General features: G+C 46.7%; 1 protein-coding gene across 33 annotated transcripts in view; it reads right to left on the bottom strand.

The window, feature by feature from the left end:
- Positions 1–15678, bottom strand: part of rims2a (regulating synaptic membrane exocytosis 2a) — a 187774-nt gene that overhangs the window by 108557 nt on the left and 63539 nt on the right. The window contains exon 1 of one of the 33 annotated variants that reach the window (XM_036538382.1): positions 5136–5277. The exons of the other annotated variants lie outside the window; for them this stretch is intronic. Within the exon in view, the coding sequence (XP_036394275.1) occupies positions 5136–5194 (59 nt within the window). The 5' untranslated portion in view covers positions 5195–5277. Of the gene's footprint in view, positions 1–5135; positions 5278–15678 lie in introns of those variants that run through there. 33 annotated transcript variants of the gene reach the window in all.

Genomic DNA, 15678 nt, shown 5'->3' with positions numbered 1-15678 from the left:
ATCAGGGCTAATGTACAGCTACAAACCACATGAAAACAAATACACAATCATTCAAATATTCAACCCAAAGATAAAAAATAATAACTCAGATCAGCACTTGAGCCCTAGTTATTTAAGAAAAATGAAGACAAGAATTTTACTCTTTCTCATTAATATTCATGACAGAGAGGCATGCTTAAAATAACAGATAATTCAGTGATATGACTCACTGTCCTGCCTGAAACTGCAAGTGGGTGCAGATCTCTTTGCAGATGTCTTACGGTGCTTGAGGTGAAAAGCAGGCTTTGATTATTCAAATACTCAGTCTTAGGAGCCTGAGAACATTTGAATATGACATGAATCAAAATGTACATCCTTTATCTGAATCCATGCAATCTCAATCAATGCAGTCTGAGTCCACACAACAAGCATAGAATCTTTGTGATTCCAGTACAGTACAGTTTTCTAAAATTGTTCTTGAAAAATGATAAGCATTGATATGTTACACTGTACAGTTGCATTCCCATCTAAGGTTTTGACAGGTGACACAAACTAAGACTAAATGTCAATGGCACATCAAGTGATGCAACCTATTTCTGCAGATACTCCCAGGAGCTCACTCTGAAGCCCACTCCGTTTGGAGTCTGAAAAATCAACAGTTAATTGGGGCATGCTGGTGTACTGGAACAAAATTTGTCTCACTGAACATTTGAATACCAGAGCGACGAAACCCAATCTGATGAGATCAGAAGTCCCTCCAAAAAACTGCCGCTGCAGTACCAACTGATAGAAGTAAAGTCTTTCTGGAAGAAAGCATTGTTCTCAAAACTGACAGAAGTAAAGTTTTAGGAATGATGCTTGTTTCCAGAGTAACTGTCATTTGGCCTAGTTTTACCGTGTAAACTTCAAGCGCTCTTGTTTCTGCTGTTCTGTCTGAAATGAATACAGTGATGTGCATTGTCTCTTGTACAGGTGCTTCCCAAGGATTTGTGACCGTACTGCTGAAAGTTTAATCCTTGGCTAGAGGGCACAAATTGCATTGCACTTTTATATATTTTTTTGCTCTCTTCCTCAATAAATTTAAAATAGTGTGCATATTTCCAGACAGAAATTGTATAATGTGATTGAATCTCTGCCATTTTTATTGTTTTCATTTTTTTTTTCTTGTTCCTTAAGAACTCTCAGTCAATCTTCTGTAACATGACAGTGAGTACACATTGTTCCCATGGAAACGTATCCAGTTACCATGCAACACATTTATGCCCTTTAACATCAAGTCTAAACTACCAGGAGATGCTAATAGTTTGTGCACCGTCTGCATCTGACCAGTGCAAAAAGAAACTGCACGGTATGGAATCAAAGGGTGTCATCACCAAACTTGTTGAACTTGTTAACTTGCCAAAACTCTCGCCCCAGCCTTACTTGACCACTACCAGCACCAAAACCAGCTCTGAGGGACAAAAGTGTCGCTACCCACATACACTGCAGCAAACTCAAATTCTTAATAATACAGCACTAACACTAAAATAAGCAGAAGGGAAATCAAGCTCTCACCGTTGCCCCAGTCTATACTAGGCTTGCGCTACGGACAGCTTTGGAACAGGTAAGTCGGCAGCTCTGCACAGCCAGGTGGCAATCCTCATGCATGTTTTAATTCATCATGGGCCCAGTCTACTGAGGGAGGAAGTCTTGCACTTGTGTGTTTGAACCCAGATTTGCATATTTGGGGTCAAGTTTGGGCTTTTGAGAGTATAAACAGCTGTACATGCGAGTTCTCCTTTGGCAAAGCCATACAAAGGGAAACATTGCTATCAAAATTGAGTCTGACCCTATTAATAAAAACGAACTTGGTTTGCCCTGCTCTGCTCTTCTTAGTCTACATCATCAATGAGTCCCTCGAAATGGAAGACACACCTTCCACCTGTGCTTTCCTGGTACACTGCTTTGCACTTCAATCCTGTACAGCTGTAGCTTTTAGCCAATTCATTACCTGTCCACAGTGCATGCCCTACATCGCTCCATCCGCTAACAAAAAAACCCCAAACACTCCTCCCACAAACATCCGTTCACCACTGTGACTGTCCATTTTAATCATCTAACTGAGCAATGTACAATAAAATAGCTGCTTGCCTGCCTGTCACTGAACAGCTTGACAGTTTGGACTGGCACCTATGATACAAATTTGCGAATGCATCTCTAAATGTAGATAATGGGAAGAAAGATTAAAACAAGCATGTTTCATGTGTATACACAATGGCCATGTTAAAATCATAAGCTCCAAGTATATGGCTCTAACAACAGGGTTTGATAAATGCTTGGCAACTCGCAATAGCTTATATTTTAAAGGATAACAGGAAGAAAAAATAAAGATGGTTTTACAGATAATTACCCAAACTTACTGCGGTAACTGTGTATATAAAAGATTTGTTCAGGGAAATTAGTTCATTCATTCATATAAATAGAGGATAAGAGCATAGTCGCACTGCAACAGACTGCTTTCTTCTGAGAGGTCCCAAAAGAGGAGCGGAGTGAGTGCATGAGTGTGTGTGTGTGTGTGTGTGTGTGTGTCTGTGTGTCTGTGTGTTTGTGTGTACATTCCCATATGCATATTTGTGTACTGCATGTGTAGTCAGTGTGTATGTCTGTGTGTACGTGTGTGCATGTTTTATTGTGTGTGTGTGTGTGTTGTTGTGTGCGTGCATGTGTGTTGTGTGTGTGTGTGTGTGTGTGTGTACACGTACGCTGTATTAGGACAGGAGTCATTAGGATCCCATTTGCGATTTCTGCCCAAAATCTCCTGCCTCTCAGGCCCCCGCCCACGGCCCCCGGAGCACCCAAACATGGCCGTGCCACTTCCGGTGACGGCACAGCATGGGCGGCCTGCTGTGTGCCATCAATTAAAATCACTCAGATTTCAATAATGGCATGTGGTCTTAATATTGGATACACTTTAATCCTCTCAACACTATAATGGCCAGGGCTTTTCTCCACTAATTTATGTGTACTAGATATAAATCCTGTGTTGAGTTCTGTTAAGCCCCTAACAAATGCTTTATCCTCTTGGGCTATGCTACACGCTGATCCCCGTGCGTTTGTATGGAACCTACATTCATGGGGACAAGCGGCGAACACGCGAGTGAGAGGAAGGAGGGGCGCGTTCTGTTTTTCGCAGAGGTGTGTTCCCCCGTGCAGAAGGGTGGGCGTTCATAATTCATCAGCCCTTCGAATATCATTTACACGGGGGCCTTGGGAAGGGGGGCATGTTTACAGGTTGCAAACAGCTTCCTCGAGCTCCACAAGCTCCTGCGCCCGCGGCGAGAATCTGCTGATTCACACCGATGTTTATCCTCTGCTTTCTCGTCCTGACACTCGCAGCAGGGCAGCGCCACATCCAGTAATTGTTAATCAGCAGTCAATTAGCGGGTTTTTCCCAGTCCCGCTTGTCCGCACCGCTCCAGAGAGACTGCAGAGAGCCGCATACAGACGGTCCTCACGCTGCCAGCTCCTCTCTGCTGCTACACTTCACAGCCAACGACAAGGCCATGATAACGGCGCTCCCCACACAAAACTACTGCTGTGTGTCTGAAAAAAAGATCTACTGTAGCTTTGCCATTATTTCCAAATGAATCAATTAGCACTGCCTGTGAAGTCACAGAAGTGAAATTACATCCACGTGCCTGAGGCTGAAAGTAGGTCAGCAGACGTAGTTAAGGAGTCTGTGGTCCTGATGCAAACATGTTAAGCAGGAGAGAAACATCCCGGTCCTGCAGCACATGTGCCAATGTCCTTTCCTAGTGCTGGGAAAAAAAACACTGTAAGTAACACTAAAGGAGAAGTTTTGGGAGAGTGGAAGAGGGGGCCCTTCGGCTGAATGGGTGACTGTTTCTCTCTCACTCTTTTCTTTACCCTCTACCCCCCCCCCCCCTTAAACTCTCCCCTTCTCCTTCCCCCTTTCTCTGTCTTTTTTCCTCTCTCTGTTCCCCTCTCTTTCCCCCTCTTTTTCTCTCTTCTCCTCTCTCCTCCCTTCTCACTCTTTTCCTCTCTTTCCCCCCTCACTTTCCCTCCTTTCCCCTTTCTCTCTCCCTCCCTTTCCTCTATCTGTCCCCTGTCTTTTCCCCTCCTGTTCTTTTCCTCTGTTTCCCCCTCTTTCTCTCCATTCCTCCTATCTTTCTCTTCATTCTCCTCTCTCATTCCCCCCTCTCCCTCCCCCTCTCTCTCTTTTCTTCTCTCCCTCCCTCTTTTCCCCCTTTCCCATCTCCCCCACCCCCCCCACCTCCCCCGCCCCATACATAGCTCGCTCTCTCTCTGAGACACATGCTGACCTGGTTTTTGCTTTTAAAAAAACCCAACTTAAATACCTTTTCTTCTGTCAGATAAAACAGCAGCTCAGAGCCTTGCTGCCACTGTCGCTCCCTCCCCTCCACACAGGCAGCAGAAATCCTACAGCCTCAAACCGAGAGGCACCTGCCACTTCAGAGAGAGCCACAAAACAGAGCGAAAAAAGACCTGCTGTGAAGCACGGCAACTTCTGTCGCCTCTGGGACGCTATCCACGCCGACGCCTGGCTCTCTACACCCCTCACATGAAGCGCACTTCAAGTCTGAACTTTCCAGCCCTCCAGCTCTTGGCAGCTGCAAGCTGCCAGCCTCTTATTTTGGTTCTCAATCATCCCCCTTCCCTTCCGAAAAGTCCTTGCTCTTCGCTCTCCTCCTGGAGCCCTGAGCACACCGGCCACCCCCTCTACGCACTTTGGTGGGACACACCCGCTTTTCCCGACGCGCCTCGCCGCGACAGGCACCAGCAAGACACCTTAAGTGAGAAAGTGGCAGGCAACCGAGGCGATAACATGAGCCGTGCCCCCCACAGGGGGAGCGTCACCTCTAATCCCGCGGACAAAGGAGAGAAGTCAAATGAAAACAAATGACTGTGCCGCGTTCTGCCACTCTTCTTATTAAAGGAAACTCGCCTTCTAATGGTAACAATTTATCGCAGGGCTGTCTTCAAAACTCGTTTAAGAGAGTTTGCACAGAAAAAACGCAAATCCCAGCCGTTTTTTTTGCCATCCGCTAAGAGTTTTTCCCGTGGCGTGAAAGCCACGCCGCGCCGAAACGCCGATCGCCACCACTGTCACGGCGTTGCGACAGCCGCGCCCGTACCTCTCAATCAGCCACTGCACGTCCGGGAAGTCTCGGCCATCTCGTGCAGGCGGATGCATGAAATCCCCTCCTGGCAGGCAGTGCCCGGCAAATCCCCTCAGCGCCTCTGCGAAGTCACATCCGAAAAATCCTGCCGCTCTGAAGCGCGCAACGCCCAAATGGCTCCCCGGGAAGCGGTGGCTCTCGGCACTCCTGCGCTCTTCTCGCTCCTGCGCATCGCAGCCTTCCTAGCACGCCGGCGCGAGTGAGGTGTGTGTCGCGAAAAAAAAAAACCTGAGCCACGGGATCGGCCCAGCCCCCTGTGACCCTGCCGCAAAGGCTTCTGGGAGAGCGCAGCAGTGTTACTGTTTAATGCTGTTATCACAGGCTGTATATAGCTGGAGGTCAAGCAAGATTTTACCCTGCAAGGAGGATTATGGTACTTAGCTGATTACAGGACTGGCGGTTATTGCCTACAAAACGCAGGGCCTGGGATCTGGCCTATTCACATGTAGCATTGTGTCCTGAGATAATTATCCTGAAACTGAGCAAACTCTGTATACCCCACCCTATTTTTTTGTAATTAACGTAACTGAAAAATGTGTAATTATTCCAGTGCATCACATCGAGGTTTGCTGTATGTTTCCTCCCATTTTAAAGGCACGGTTGGTATGATGTGGCATAATTTAATGATCTTTTTTAATGAAGCTACGTTTTGGCGAAAGGGGGCGTCGACGAAACGCAGCCACGCACCCTGCATGTGGAGCTTTGATTTTCAGAGGCTTTTCAGGGAGGGGGGGCCAGGGGTCAGTTAGGACACATGTGAGATTAGGGTGGAGTGCAGCTCGACAAAGCAGTGGCTTTACGCCCATGTGAAGAGAGAGAGAGAGAGAGAGAGAGAGAGAGAGAGAGACCAATGAGAGAGACCAACAGAGACATAGAGAATGAGAGAGAGAGAGTGAGAGAATGAAAAAGCAAGACAGCAAGACAGACAGAGAGAGAGAGAGAGAGAGAGACTCTTTTCAGATTCCCCTCCTCTGCTCCTCTGCACAGGCGAGACAACACCTGTCTGAGGAACTGGGGGAATCACGTGACAGGGCAGCTCGGAGCATGTGGGACAGCAGTTCGAAGGCCCGCTTGTTGACACAGCGCTTCCAGCTGAGCTGTAACTGGAGTATGCCAGGGGAGTATGCCAGAACAGGGAGAGTCTCTCTGGAAAGTTCTGGAACAGTGAGAGAGTGCTCTGATGTCAAAAATCCACACTGTGAAACACAGCTGTATCAAACAATACATGAAACCAGAAGTTCACCTTGTAATCATTATTGAATATTCCATTGATAAGCAGGAGCAATATGCTGGGGTCTGAGGTGACATTTAATGAAATGATAATGAAATCCAATGTTTATTCAGCTGATACATCACTCTTACAGAGGGGCAATCCCTCTGAGGCACAGTGATACCACCGCTTTCAATATACTCTATATATATATGTATATATGTATATGTATATATATGTATATATAAATATGTATATATATGCACACAGACACACACACACACACACACAAACACACACTTACACAGACAGACACACATTCACTGAAACACACATACACACGCACGCACTGACATACACACAGGTTGCTGAGGATCAGGGTTCAGTCTTGGGACAGCTGGTATCCTTCAGCCTCACAGCTCTGAGAGAGTCCTACACTGAAGAAGCAGGAAGCTCAGTAATCTCACATCCATCACAGCAGCCAGGGCCAACCAGCAAACAGCACATCATTAACTAGGTTTCACACACTCACAGTTTACTCTCCTAACATTAAACAGCACTCCAGCACCAACCACTGCATGTCTTCCTTTTAAAAACACTCACCAGCAATGTAGGTCATGCCCCAGCAGGCTTGGGCATTAAACTCCACCTTACAGCAGCTCCAGTCTCTGTACCCCTCCCAGTAATGAAAGAGGGTCTTTCATGATCAGCTGTTACCAACTGGCTCCAGTCTCTGAATGAACTCATTTCAAGTATACAGAATTAGTCTGATATACCACAACGGTTGCTTGTATTTCAATTCAAAGAGGTAATGAGGGGAAACTGTGCTTGTGCATGCAGTCCGCACGCGCACGCGCACGGACAGCGGCCACGCACACACACACACAGCCATCTGCAACCATGTTGCTCACTTGGGCAATTTACAAGCAGCACTGTGCAATTATCCTTATTGACTTCAGCCTGAGTTTAACAGCCTAATACCAGCGTCGCAGTGGGAGATCAAGAGAGCAGGAACGCTCAGAAGTCACTGGGAAGAAAAAAAAAAATCATCACTAAAAATCCCCAATTAACATTTTGGGTAATTCGTTAAACTGTCAGGAGAATAGGCGTGTTTTTTTTTCAGCGATCTGTGACCGATGCTGGCTTTCCCACGCAGCCTGCTGGAGGGGAGGCAGCCGGGAGAGCGCACAGCCTCCTTCCCGAATACTTGGAGGACGAGACGCTCGCTGCTATCTACCATATTGCGACTTAGAGACTTATCCTGTAATGGCTGACCACTTGTGCATTACCCCAGCTTGCAGGGCCTTGGCTGGGCTCCAGAGCTGCCTTTAAGCAGGATTGGACCTGTGAACTCCTGGCTTAGAGAAGAGACTGCTGCCGCTCCCACTGCATCACTGACAGTCACTGATCTCATTGGCGCTGCTGCCCCTCCCTGGCCAACACACTCACTCTCTCACATACACACACACACAATACACTCACACACACACACACACCAAGATCAGGTGCACCAGTTCTTCTGAAGTCTTCCTGCTGTGTGTCCTGACTGTTACATCAGGGCCAGACTTAGATGTCTGGGCTGGCCTTCCAGTAATGACTGAGGATGTTCAATTTGGGGTTTTGGCGAGATGGTATTTTCGCATGAATGAGGGGGGATACAATGACGCCACGACAATGTCTGACATCATTACTGACAGCATTTTAGACAAAACTAGTCAACACAATAGAACACAGTCAAATATGGCCTAAAGCTAACAGAAAAAAAAATCACATTAAAAAATGGGACATTTTCAGAGATCTGCCAAAGCAACAACACCAGCAGACGCTTGAGGACCAATTACGCATAGACAGGCAACAACGGGGCAAAAGCATCCTGCTGTGGCTGCACCCAGAAGGCACTGCACAGCTTAACCTCTGCACAGGACGGAGGCAGCGACACTCCATGCCTCCAGAGCAAAGTGTGAAATGTGCCAGTGAGGCTACCCACGGCCCTTCATTACTCACCGCTTTCTAATTCAAAGCTGGAATAAAACATTGTTTCCTTTCCGACGGCTGGGAAAAAAAGGCTTTAAAGTCACACCCCCGGACTCCCCCCTCCTCTGCATCCTACTTTCTTTCCGTGCTTCTGCTAAGCATGCATTTTTTATTCCCGCGAACAAGCTGCATGACAAATCAAAGAGGAGCGGGGTGACGCCGTGACGACATGGGCGGCTGGGGGGAGGGGGGCAGGAGGATGGGGTCGAGTGATGGTTTAATTATGCTGCCTGGAATGCCATGACACCACTACACCGTAGTAATGTTACTCGCCATCTGTAAGGGTGAACTGGACCGTGGTAGTCATAGGAAGCAGAAGGCCGTTCTGGCTGCCTTAAGGACTGTTAGCATGGCCACCTGCCCCTGCCAAAACACACAGGGAAGGACTTAGAGAATACCTCCAGGAGGGAGGGTCTACTCACATGCATTAAGCTTATGACAGTCACTGTCACTGCTGCAAGGTCTCAAATCTCATTTTGTATACATGTGTTGTATACATACTGTACTTTGCAACACTATATGCTACCTTACTATGCAACTGTATAACTTGGTTCTTCACAGACTGGTTTTGACACACGTGGAAAACAATCTGACCATTCTGACATTTCCATTCTCAGTACACACTCTCCCCTGCTATACCTGATCAAACCTGCAGGCCACTCTGTCCTCTGCTCCATCTGATCAAACCCGCAGGCCACTCTGTCCCCTGCTATGCCACATCAAACCTGTAGGCAGTGCCACACCACACTCCATCCACAACTCACCCCTTTTTTAGGAACACACACTCAGCGCTCAGCTCCAAGGCTCCTAAATAAATAATCTGTTACTTTATTTATCACCAATATTGGTACCCTATCACTAGGCAGCCTTGAGAGCCCACTCTCCATGCACAGGAGGAAATAAATGAATGAGAAGCCCTTGCTCCTGATCACTGACGCTCCAGTGGCTTGGGAGCAGGCATGGCGAAGGACAGCAGAGAGGGAAGCTGAGTATTGTGTCATTGTGAGCAATTCTTTTTCAGACACGGCAATGACCATGTCTCAATGGCTTCTGAGCTTTGAAAAACAAGGAAACGATAGGCGCATGCCAGGCCGAGGAAGGCAGACCAAGCCGCACTTCACATCAAGCGAACGTCAGTTTCACTCTGTTTCTATAGCCTGGACCCACGCACTCCATGCTCATCAATTAATAAACACGGGCCTGATGCGGATTCACAGGGAAAGCCTGCAGATCCAGCTTCCAGCAGGAGCACTAGCTCATGCCGAGTACTGGGGTCAAAGAAGAAAAAAGAGAAACAACCTGAGAGCAGGAAACCCATGGCCCCCTCAGGTAACCCAGCACAGAACGCCAGAGAAGAAGGACGAGGAGGATCTGAGCATGTGATCCCAATTATGCAGCAAAGCAAAAACATCAGGCTGCTTCACTCGCTGCAGAATCTCTGCGTAAATTTATCTTTATTCCACACCGCTGAGCATCGCACACTGCCCTGGGCGCTCTGCACGCTCCAAGATAACCATTACCAGATCTATTTTTAAAAAAATACTATCAATTATGAACAGGCACCCAAAATAGTCTGGCAATTATTGCTAATGTACATGCACATGTCTACATGCGTGTGAATGTGTCATTATAGTATTAAGTTACGGTACTAGAACTGAACAGGACAATCATCTGTCGAAACTGCAGGTAAACTGATCCTGGTGTATCTGGATGATTTCTTGTTTTTTTCTTGCATGTTCAATGCTATCAAACTTTGTCGGCATCACAATGCTGATTTTAGTAACACAGATTTCTGGACTTTCCCCTCTGTCATCCGACTGCATTTTGCATGTTGGATGAGCCCAACTGGTAATTTGGCAATAGCTGGTAAACGAATGGAAACTTGATGAGTCTCCAGTTACGGCTGCAGGGGAGTCTATCCATACATGGTAGCAGGACCACTGTGAAGGATCCTTTTGAGGCACCTGCCTGGATTAGAAACAAACAGGGCCTTGGAATGCATTTCTATTCATAATTTGTCATTCAATGTAGAGACGCTCTGCAGCATGCTATGCACCTGGCAAAATGTGCCTGAGTAACTGGTAATAATGACTGAGAGCCCAGCAAAAATTGGAGGACCTGGAGGAGTATGGGAGAGGGGCTGGTTAACGTGATAGCCATTTTACAGGCAGGGGTACAGACCCGCTCATCCAGAAGTAACAGTTTGTGTCCGTGGACACAGCACCTCCCAGCTCCAGGCCCTTTCATCTATGCCATCTGTAATGTGTGGCCCAATCTGCTGTGGTGAATGGGGTGACACAGGGGCTCTCGGACCACTGCAGAGGGTGGTGGTAATGGAAGGGTCCATAACCTGGCCCTGGGGGCTGGAAGCTGAGTGTGATAACGATATGGGTTCACAGAGCTGTATGTTCATGTGAACTACTCAGGATCCAAGCAAACAAAAAACCATACAACCAGTCAAAGGAGAATCTGAGACAAAAGTGTGTTTAGAAGAAGGTGGGGGTGTGGTTTGTTGGTAGGTCAACAGACATTTTAGAAACAAGGACCTCCCAGGTTTCAGCTTCATTTTTGCACCATGATGAAAACGGTCCTCTGTCTGGTGTGAGGATCTTAACAGGCTGCCAGACTCAAAGCCAAGAGGTTGCAGGATTGAATCCCCTTGAGCAACTAGGTTACAACTGTTTTTAATCCCAGTGAATGAGCAGATAACTGAGGATTTTCATGGATGATGGGAGGCGCTCTGCTGGGGGTGTGGTGAAGTCACTGGCTCCTATGGAAACGTCGCTTAGAGACAGCACATTCTGTCCCCCATCCTGGGGCGGCAACAATGCAATTACACCCTGCTCAGTGGCAGAGTGTGTGCATTGGTCCATCACTTCCACCTCTCCAAAGGAAAAAGTCTCAGGGGTTAATTGTAATTACGGGTGACATCAACTCTGGTACAAGGTATCTGGTTGTGGCCAGCAGGCTTACAAACTAAAAAAATGAAAAAACTGTTATTTTGGGAAGAGTATTTTATCTCTGCTCCTGACAACCTCTATCTTGAAATTCTGAGATGTCTATGACATCCGTTCCCCTGTCATGAGGAGAAACGGAGGAGCGGCTTTTGATATAAGCTGTGAGTACATCAGGTGATCGACAAACATCTGCAAGCCGTCCCAAGGATATTACCCAATTTTCCCAGATCTCTCCACCAAAATCGGGGAAGGGCATAAAAAAAATAGAAAGAATCATCAAAGTCTGTTTCCTGCCACCCCCCAAGAGATTAAATCAACTGGCATCTTAAAACCTAATGAACTAGTAAACATGCTGAATTAAATTAATATTACATTGAATTTCATTAATGATACAAGTCTCCCGAAATGCCAGGGAAGCAGGAGACGGCTACTGGTGCTTATCCGTATTTGCTCAGCATCTGCCAGGATGCCAGCGTTTGATCACTTTTCAGTTGGACGGCTCCGCTGCTCAAATAAACAGGGGGAAAAACCCAGAAGGCCACGTTTATTTGCAACACAAATGAACAGAGTTAATTGTACGCACGCAGGGAGACAGAGGGGCTAGAGCAGAGCATAATGTTTGCAAAATATGCAAGTAATTAGTCTCCTAGAGCTTTGAAAATAACATCAAAATCTCACACGAGCATTCGAGGGGGACGGTAATATGTACTTGAAAGCGGCCAAACGCGAATGTCTGGGCTGAACTTTTGATTGCTGCTGTGCTCGCTTCTGACAAGTGAATAAAAGTGTGTGATATGTATATGAAACTGGGTCAAAATTATGAGACAATTTCCATTGTCATTTTCATTCTTGAAATCATTTTTGCTGCATCTTACCAAGTCCTTGGTGTCCTCACTCATCTAAACAGATATGTGTGCCCCAATCTTGTCATTAGTAGCAAATCTTCAAACACATGCTACACATTTTCCATATTAACTTCCCATGTAATTATACATAATACATCTCATTGATACAGATACATACAAAATTCTTTAACATTACCACACAATTTCTACAAATTGCATGCAACACAACACTGTGTTTGTAAGGAGGCTGCAGCCTCCATACCTGACACATGAAAAAAAATTCTGTTTTAAAGGCGGACAACGGAACATTTCGCATGTACCATGCTAGCCCGGTGCTAAGGGTACCTTTTTAAACAGAGGGAAAGCTGACATATTCCTGAGATGAGAGCGGTAATGACTCCACCCACCCTGTCTATACACTCGAGCCGGAGGAGCACAGGAGGCCGTCTGGCCGCTAATTGATTGGCTCAATTTTTTTTTCTGGAGCTGGCACAAGAGACTGTTTAGAGGCGAGTCGCTTTGGAAAGACTGAGCATGAGACATGTGAGAATGAACCAGACTGATGGCTCGAGAAGCCTCAAAACAGTGTACATCTTTGGCCGCTGGCTGCCATCTGCCCAAGAGTAAAATATGGACGTTCGTACATAGTCTCAAACACTACTACAAACTAGTTGCACGTTTTATAAGTACTATCCCATTGGATAGTGGCATGAACTGTTTGAAGAAAAATGCACTCTGATTAAAAAAATAAAAAACAGTCCCCAATCCCCTCAGTTTTGTTTTCTACTATGTAAAAAACAAACAGTGTATAAAGCAACCTCACCCCCCCCAACCCCCCAACAAAAACCCAATCCAGGGCATCTGGCTTGCAGCTGAAACGTAGGCTTTCCAAAAGACCCGTCTCACGGGACGCTCCCAGGCTGTCACGTGTCTCGAGGACTCAAACCGCAGCGCAGCGAGCTCTATCCCCGGGAGGACACATCATCAGAAAGAATAAAAAGACTATGAAAAAAAGAGGAAAAAGAAGAAAAGGAAAAGTGGAGCCTAATTCAGCCGCCAAGGCCGGTGTTTAGAGATGACCTTCCCCTGCTGGAGGCGAGAATGTAGCGAGCGGAACGCTCCCCTCCCTGCCATTAACAGTGTGTCAGACCCGGGGGCCGCATGCGTGCGTCCTCCTTTTGACGAAATTAGCTTCACTCCGTGAGTATGAAAGAGGCCAGATGCCACGATGGCGAAAAAAGTGCCTCTTCCCGCCAGGCAGGGCTTTGTTCTCTTGCCTCGTGCCGCATGCATCCCTGTGCATCCCCACGGAGCCTCCAGTGCCTATTCAGCAGAGTGATGGCCCAGGCCCGACCGTGTGGGCTGAAGCCGGTTACCCACAAACCCCTGCTGCCTGCGCATATGCCCTGCTGGCACTACACCGGCTCCTGCCGTCCAGTGGAAAAGGCAATTTCATCTTAATCTAGGGCCAAGTCGCCTTGGGCCCAGGATATTAGACTGATGCTTATCTGACCACAGGCCCCGGAGCACTGGGTACTTGTGCTTGGATATGATACACTGAGAGTAGCCAGTATCGATTTCTTTGGACGCTCTTCTTAAACAGGCACACACCAAAGACTGGGTACTGTAGCATGTCTTTCTAGCCATAGCGCCTACGTGTAGCGTTGCTTCTAGTCAGGATCAGCGCATCATTGCCTCTGAAAGGGGGGGAAGTATAGCAGTCTAGAGTTGGAAACATGGAATGGTTATTTAATTATTGTTTGGTGAAGCACACCTCTCCAGAGGGTGGGGGTATCCTAGGGTGCTCACATGAGCTCTGAACCCTCTGCTGACATGAAAGTGCACGGTAGGCATCCCTGACTGGTTGTTTCTCAATGAACATGGGGCAGATGCAGCCTGACTTCCTTCTGTCTGTTTCTGCTGCGATGGAGCTTGCTGTGCCGTCACCCATGCTCCCCTCCTCCACTTCCTCCCTCTCCTCTCTGCCTACGCCTCTCCCGTGCCTGACTGCCCCCCCCCGGCTACTCTCCTTCCTCCCCCATCTTCCTCTGCCTTCTCTTCTTCTTTGCCCCCCCCCCCCCCCCACCTAGTCAATCCCCAAACCTATTCTTCCACCTCCTCCTCCTAATCCCTCTCCTCCCCACCTACTTCCCCCCTGACTACTTTTCTTCCTCCTCCTCTTCCCCTCTCCTCCTCCACTCCTGCCTGTCCCCCTCCCACTCCTCCTGCTACCCCCCCCCCCCCCCCCTACAGTATGGCCTCCATGCCAACTGTCTGCGCTGTTGAAGAGAATCATGGTCACCACTCAAGCAAGTTTGTGTGAGCTTATGAAAGGGATGTGTTATCCTGTGAATGACAACATAAAGGTATGTTTGTTCAATGACATGATGTGTGCCCCTGGACCTCATCAATAAACACTAATATTTATATTTATAATATTTATCACTACTAAATACTAACAAGTCAAACAAATAGGTTAAAATTTGAAGTATACATGTAACCCAAGCTATGAGAGAGAGTATCTAACATAACATACAAATTGTACTTGAACATATTATTCATGTCTTTTAAAGGCCTGTGGATAAAGCTGTGCATTCCTTTTTAAAAGGAGTTTTGCTGTTGAAGTCCACACATAAAACAAACTGCCAGGCTGTGCGCCTCCAAATCCACCTCCGCCTCCTCACACTGTACATCGTCTGAAGAGGACTTCCCCACCCCGTTGCCCCCCGTGCTGCCGGCACCGGGATCATCCTGCCTATTTATCAAGCAAAATCACCATGGCCACTGTTCTACCAGAGGTCCCTGCATCTACAGTGAGCCCCACTCCCGATTGATTTCCCGCTCTGACTGAAACTAAGGCCGCCCACATGAGAGCAATGAAAGCATACTGACATAGCCGTATTTTGCATTTATGTTCAGCAGCGTTGTGTTGTGTGTTCTTGTGAGCGCGTATGCATCTTTATGTACATTATGTGCTTCTAGTCGAATTGTAAGACAAAATTTAAGTGTAAATTAAGTGTGAAACTGTAAAGCATGAAATGGGGAGATGTTAAAACAGTACAAAATACAGAAAAAAATCATGTGGACCATTAAAAAATTCACATTTACAGCATTTAACAAGCTGGAAATGTCAATTCTAGTATACATTTCCATAAAATATGTTGATTAAATGCTGTTTGTTTTATTGTATTCGTATTGCGAGGTTTAATTAATATAACAAAGCCACTGTTTAATCAAGTATCTGTTTTCGAGTTGATTTATTTAAAGTATCCACAGGATTAAACAGGCTGAGACATGTGTTCATCATTTTTTAAATTAAACGCTCCAGATCTTCATGTAGTCTATAATGAACATAAATTTTCTCACTTGAGAAACTCTCAGTCATTCTTTTTTCTCCTGGTAATGCGAAAACCCTCTCGCCGTCTACACAAACAGCACATACAGAGGTTTTC

This window comes from Megalops cyprinoides, chromosome 10, assembly GCF_013368585.1.
Source record: "Megalops cyprinoides isolate fMegCyp1 chromosome 10, fMegCyp1.pri, whole genome shotgun sequence".
Classification (NCBI taxonomy): Eukaryota; Metazoa; Chordata; class Actinopteri; order Elopiformes; family Megalopidae; genus Megalops; species Megalops cyprinoides.
The sequence above is the reverse complement of the archived record's forward strand: the minus strand, read 5'-3'. Positions and strand labels throughout refer to the sequence as shown.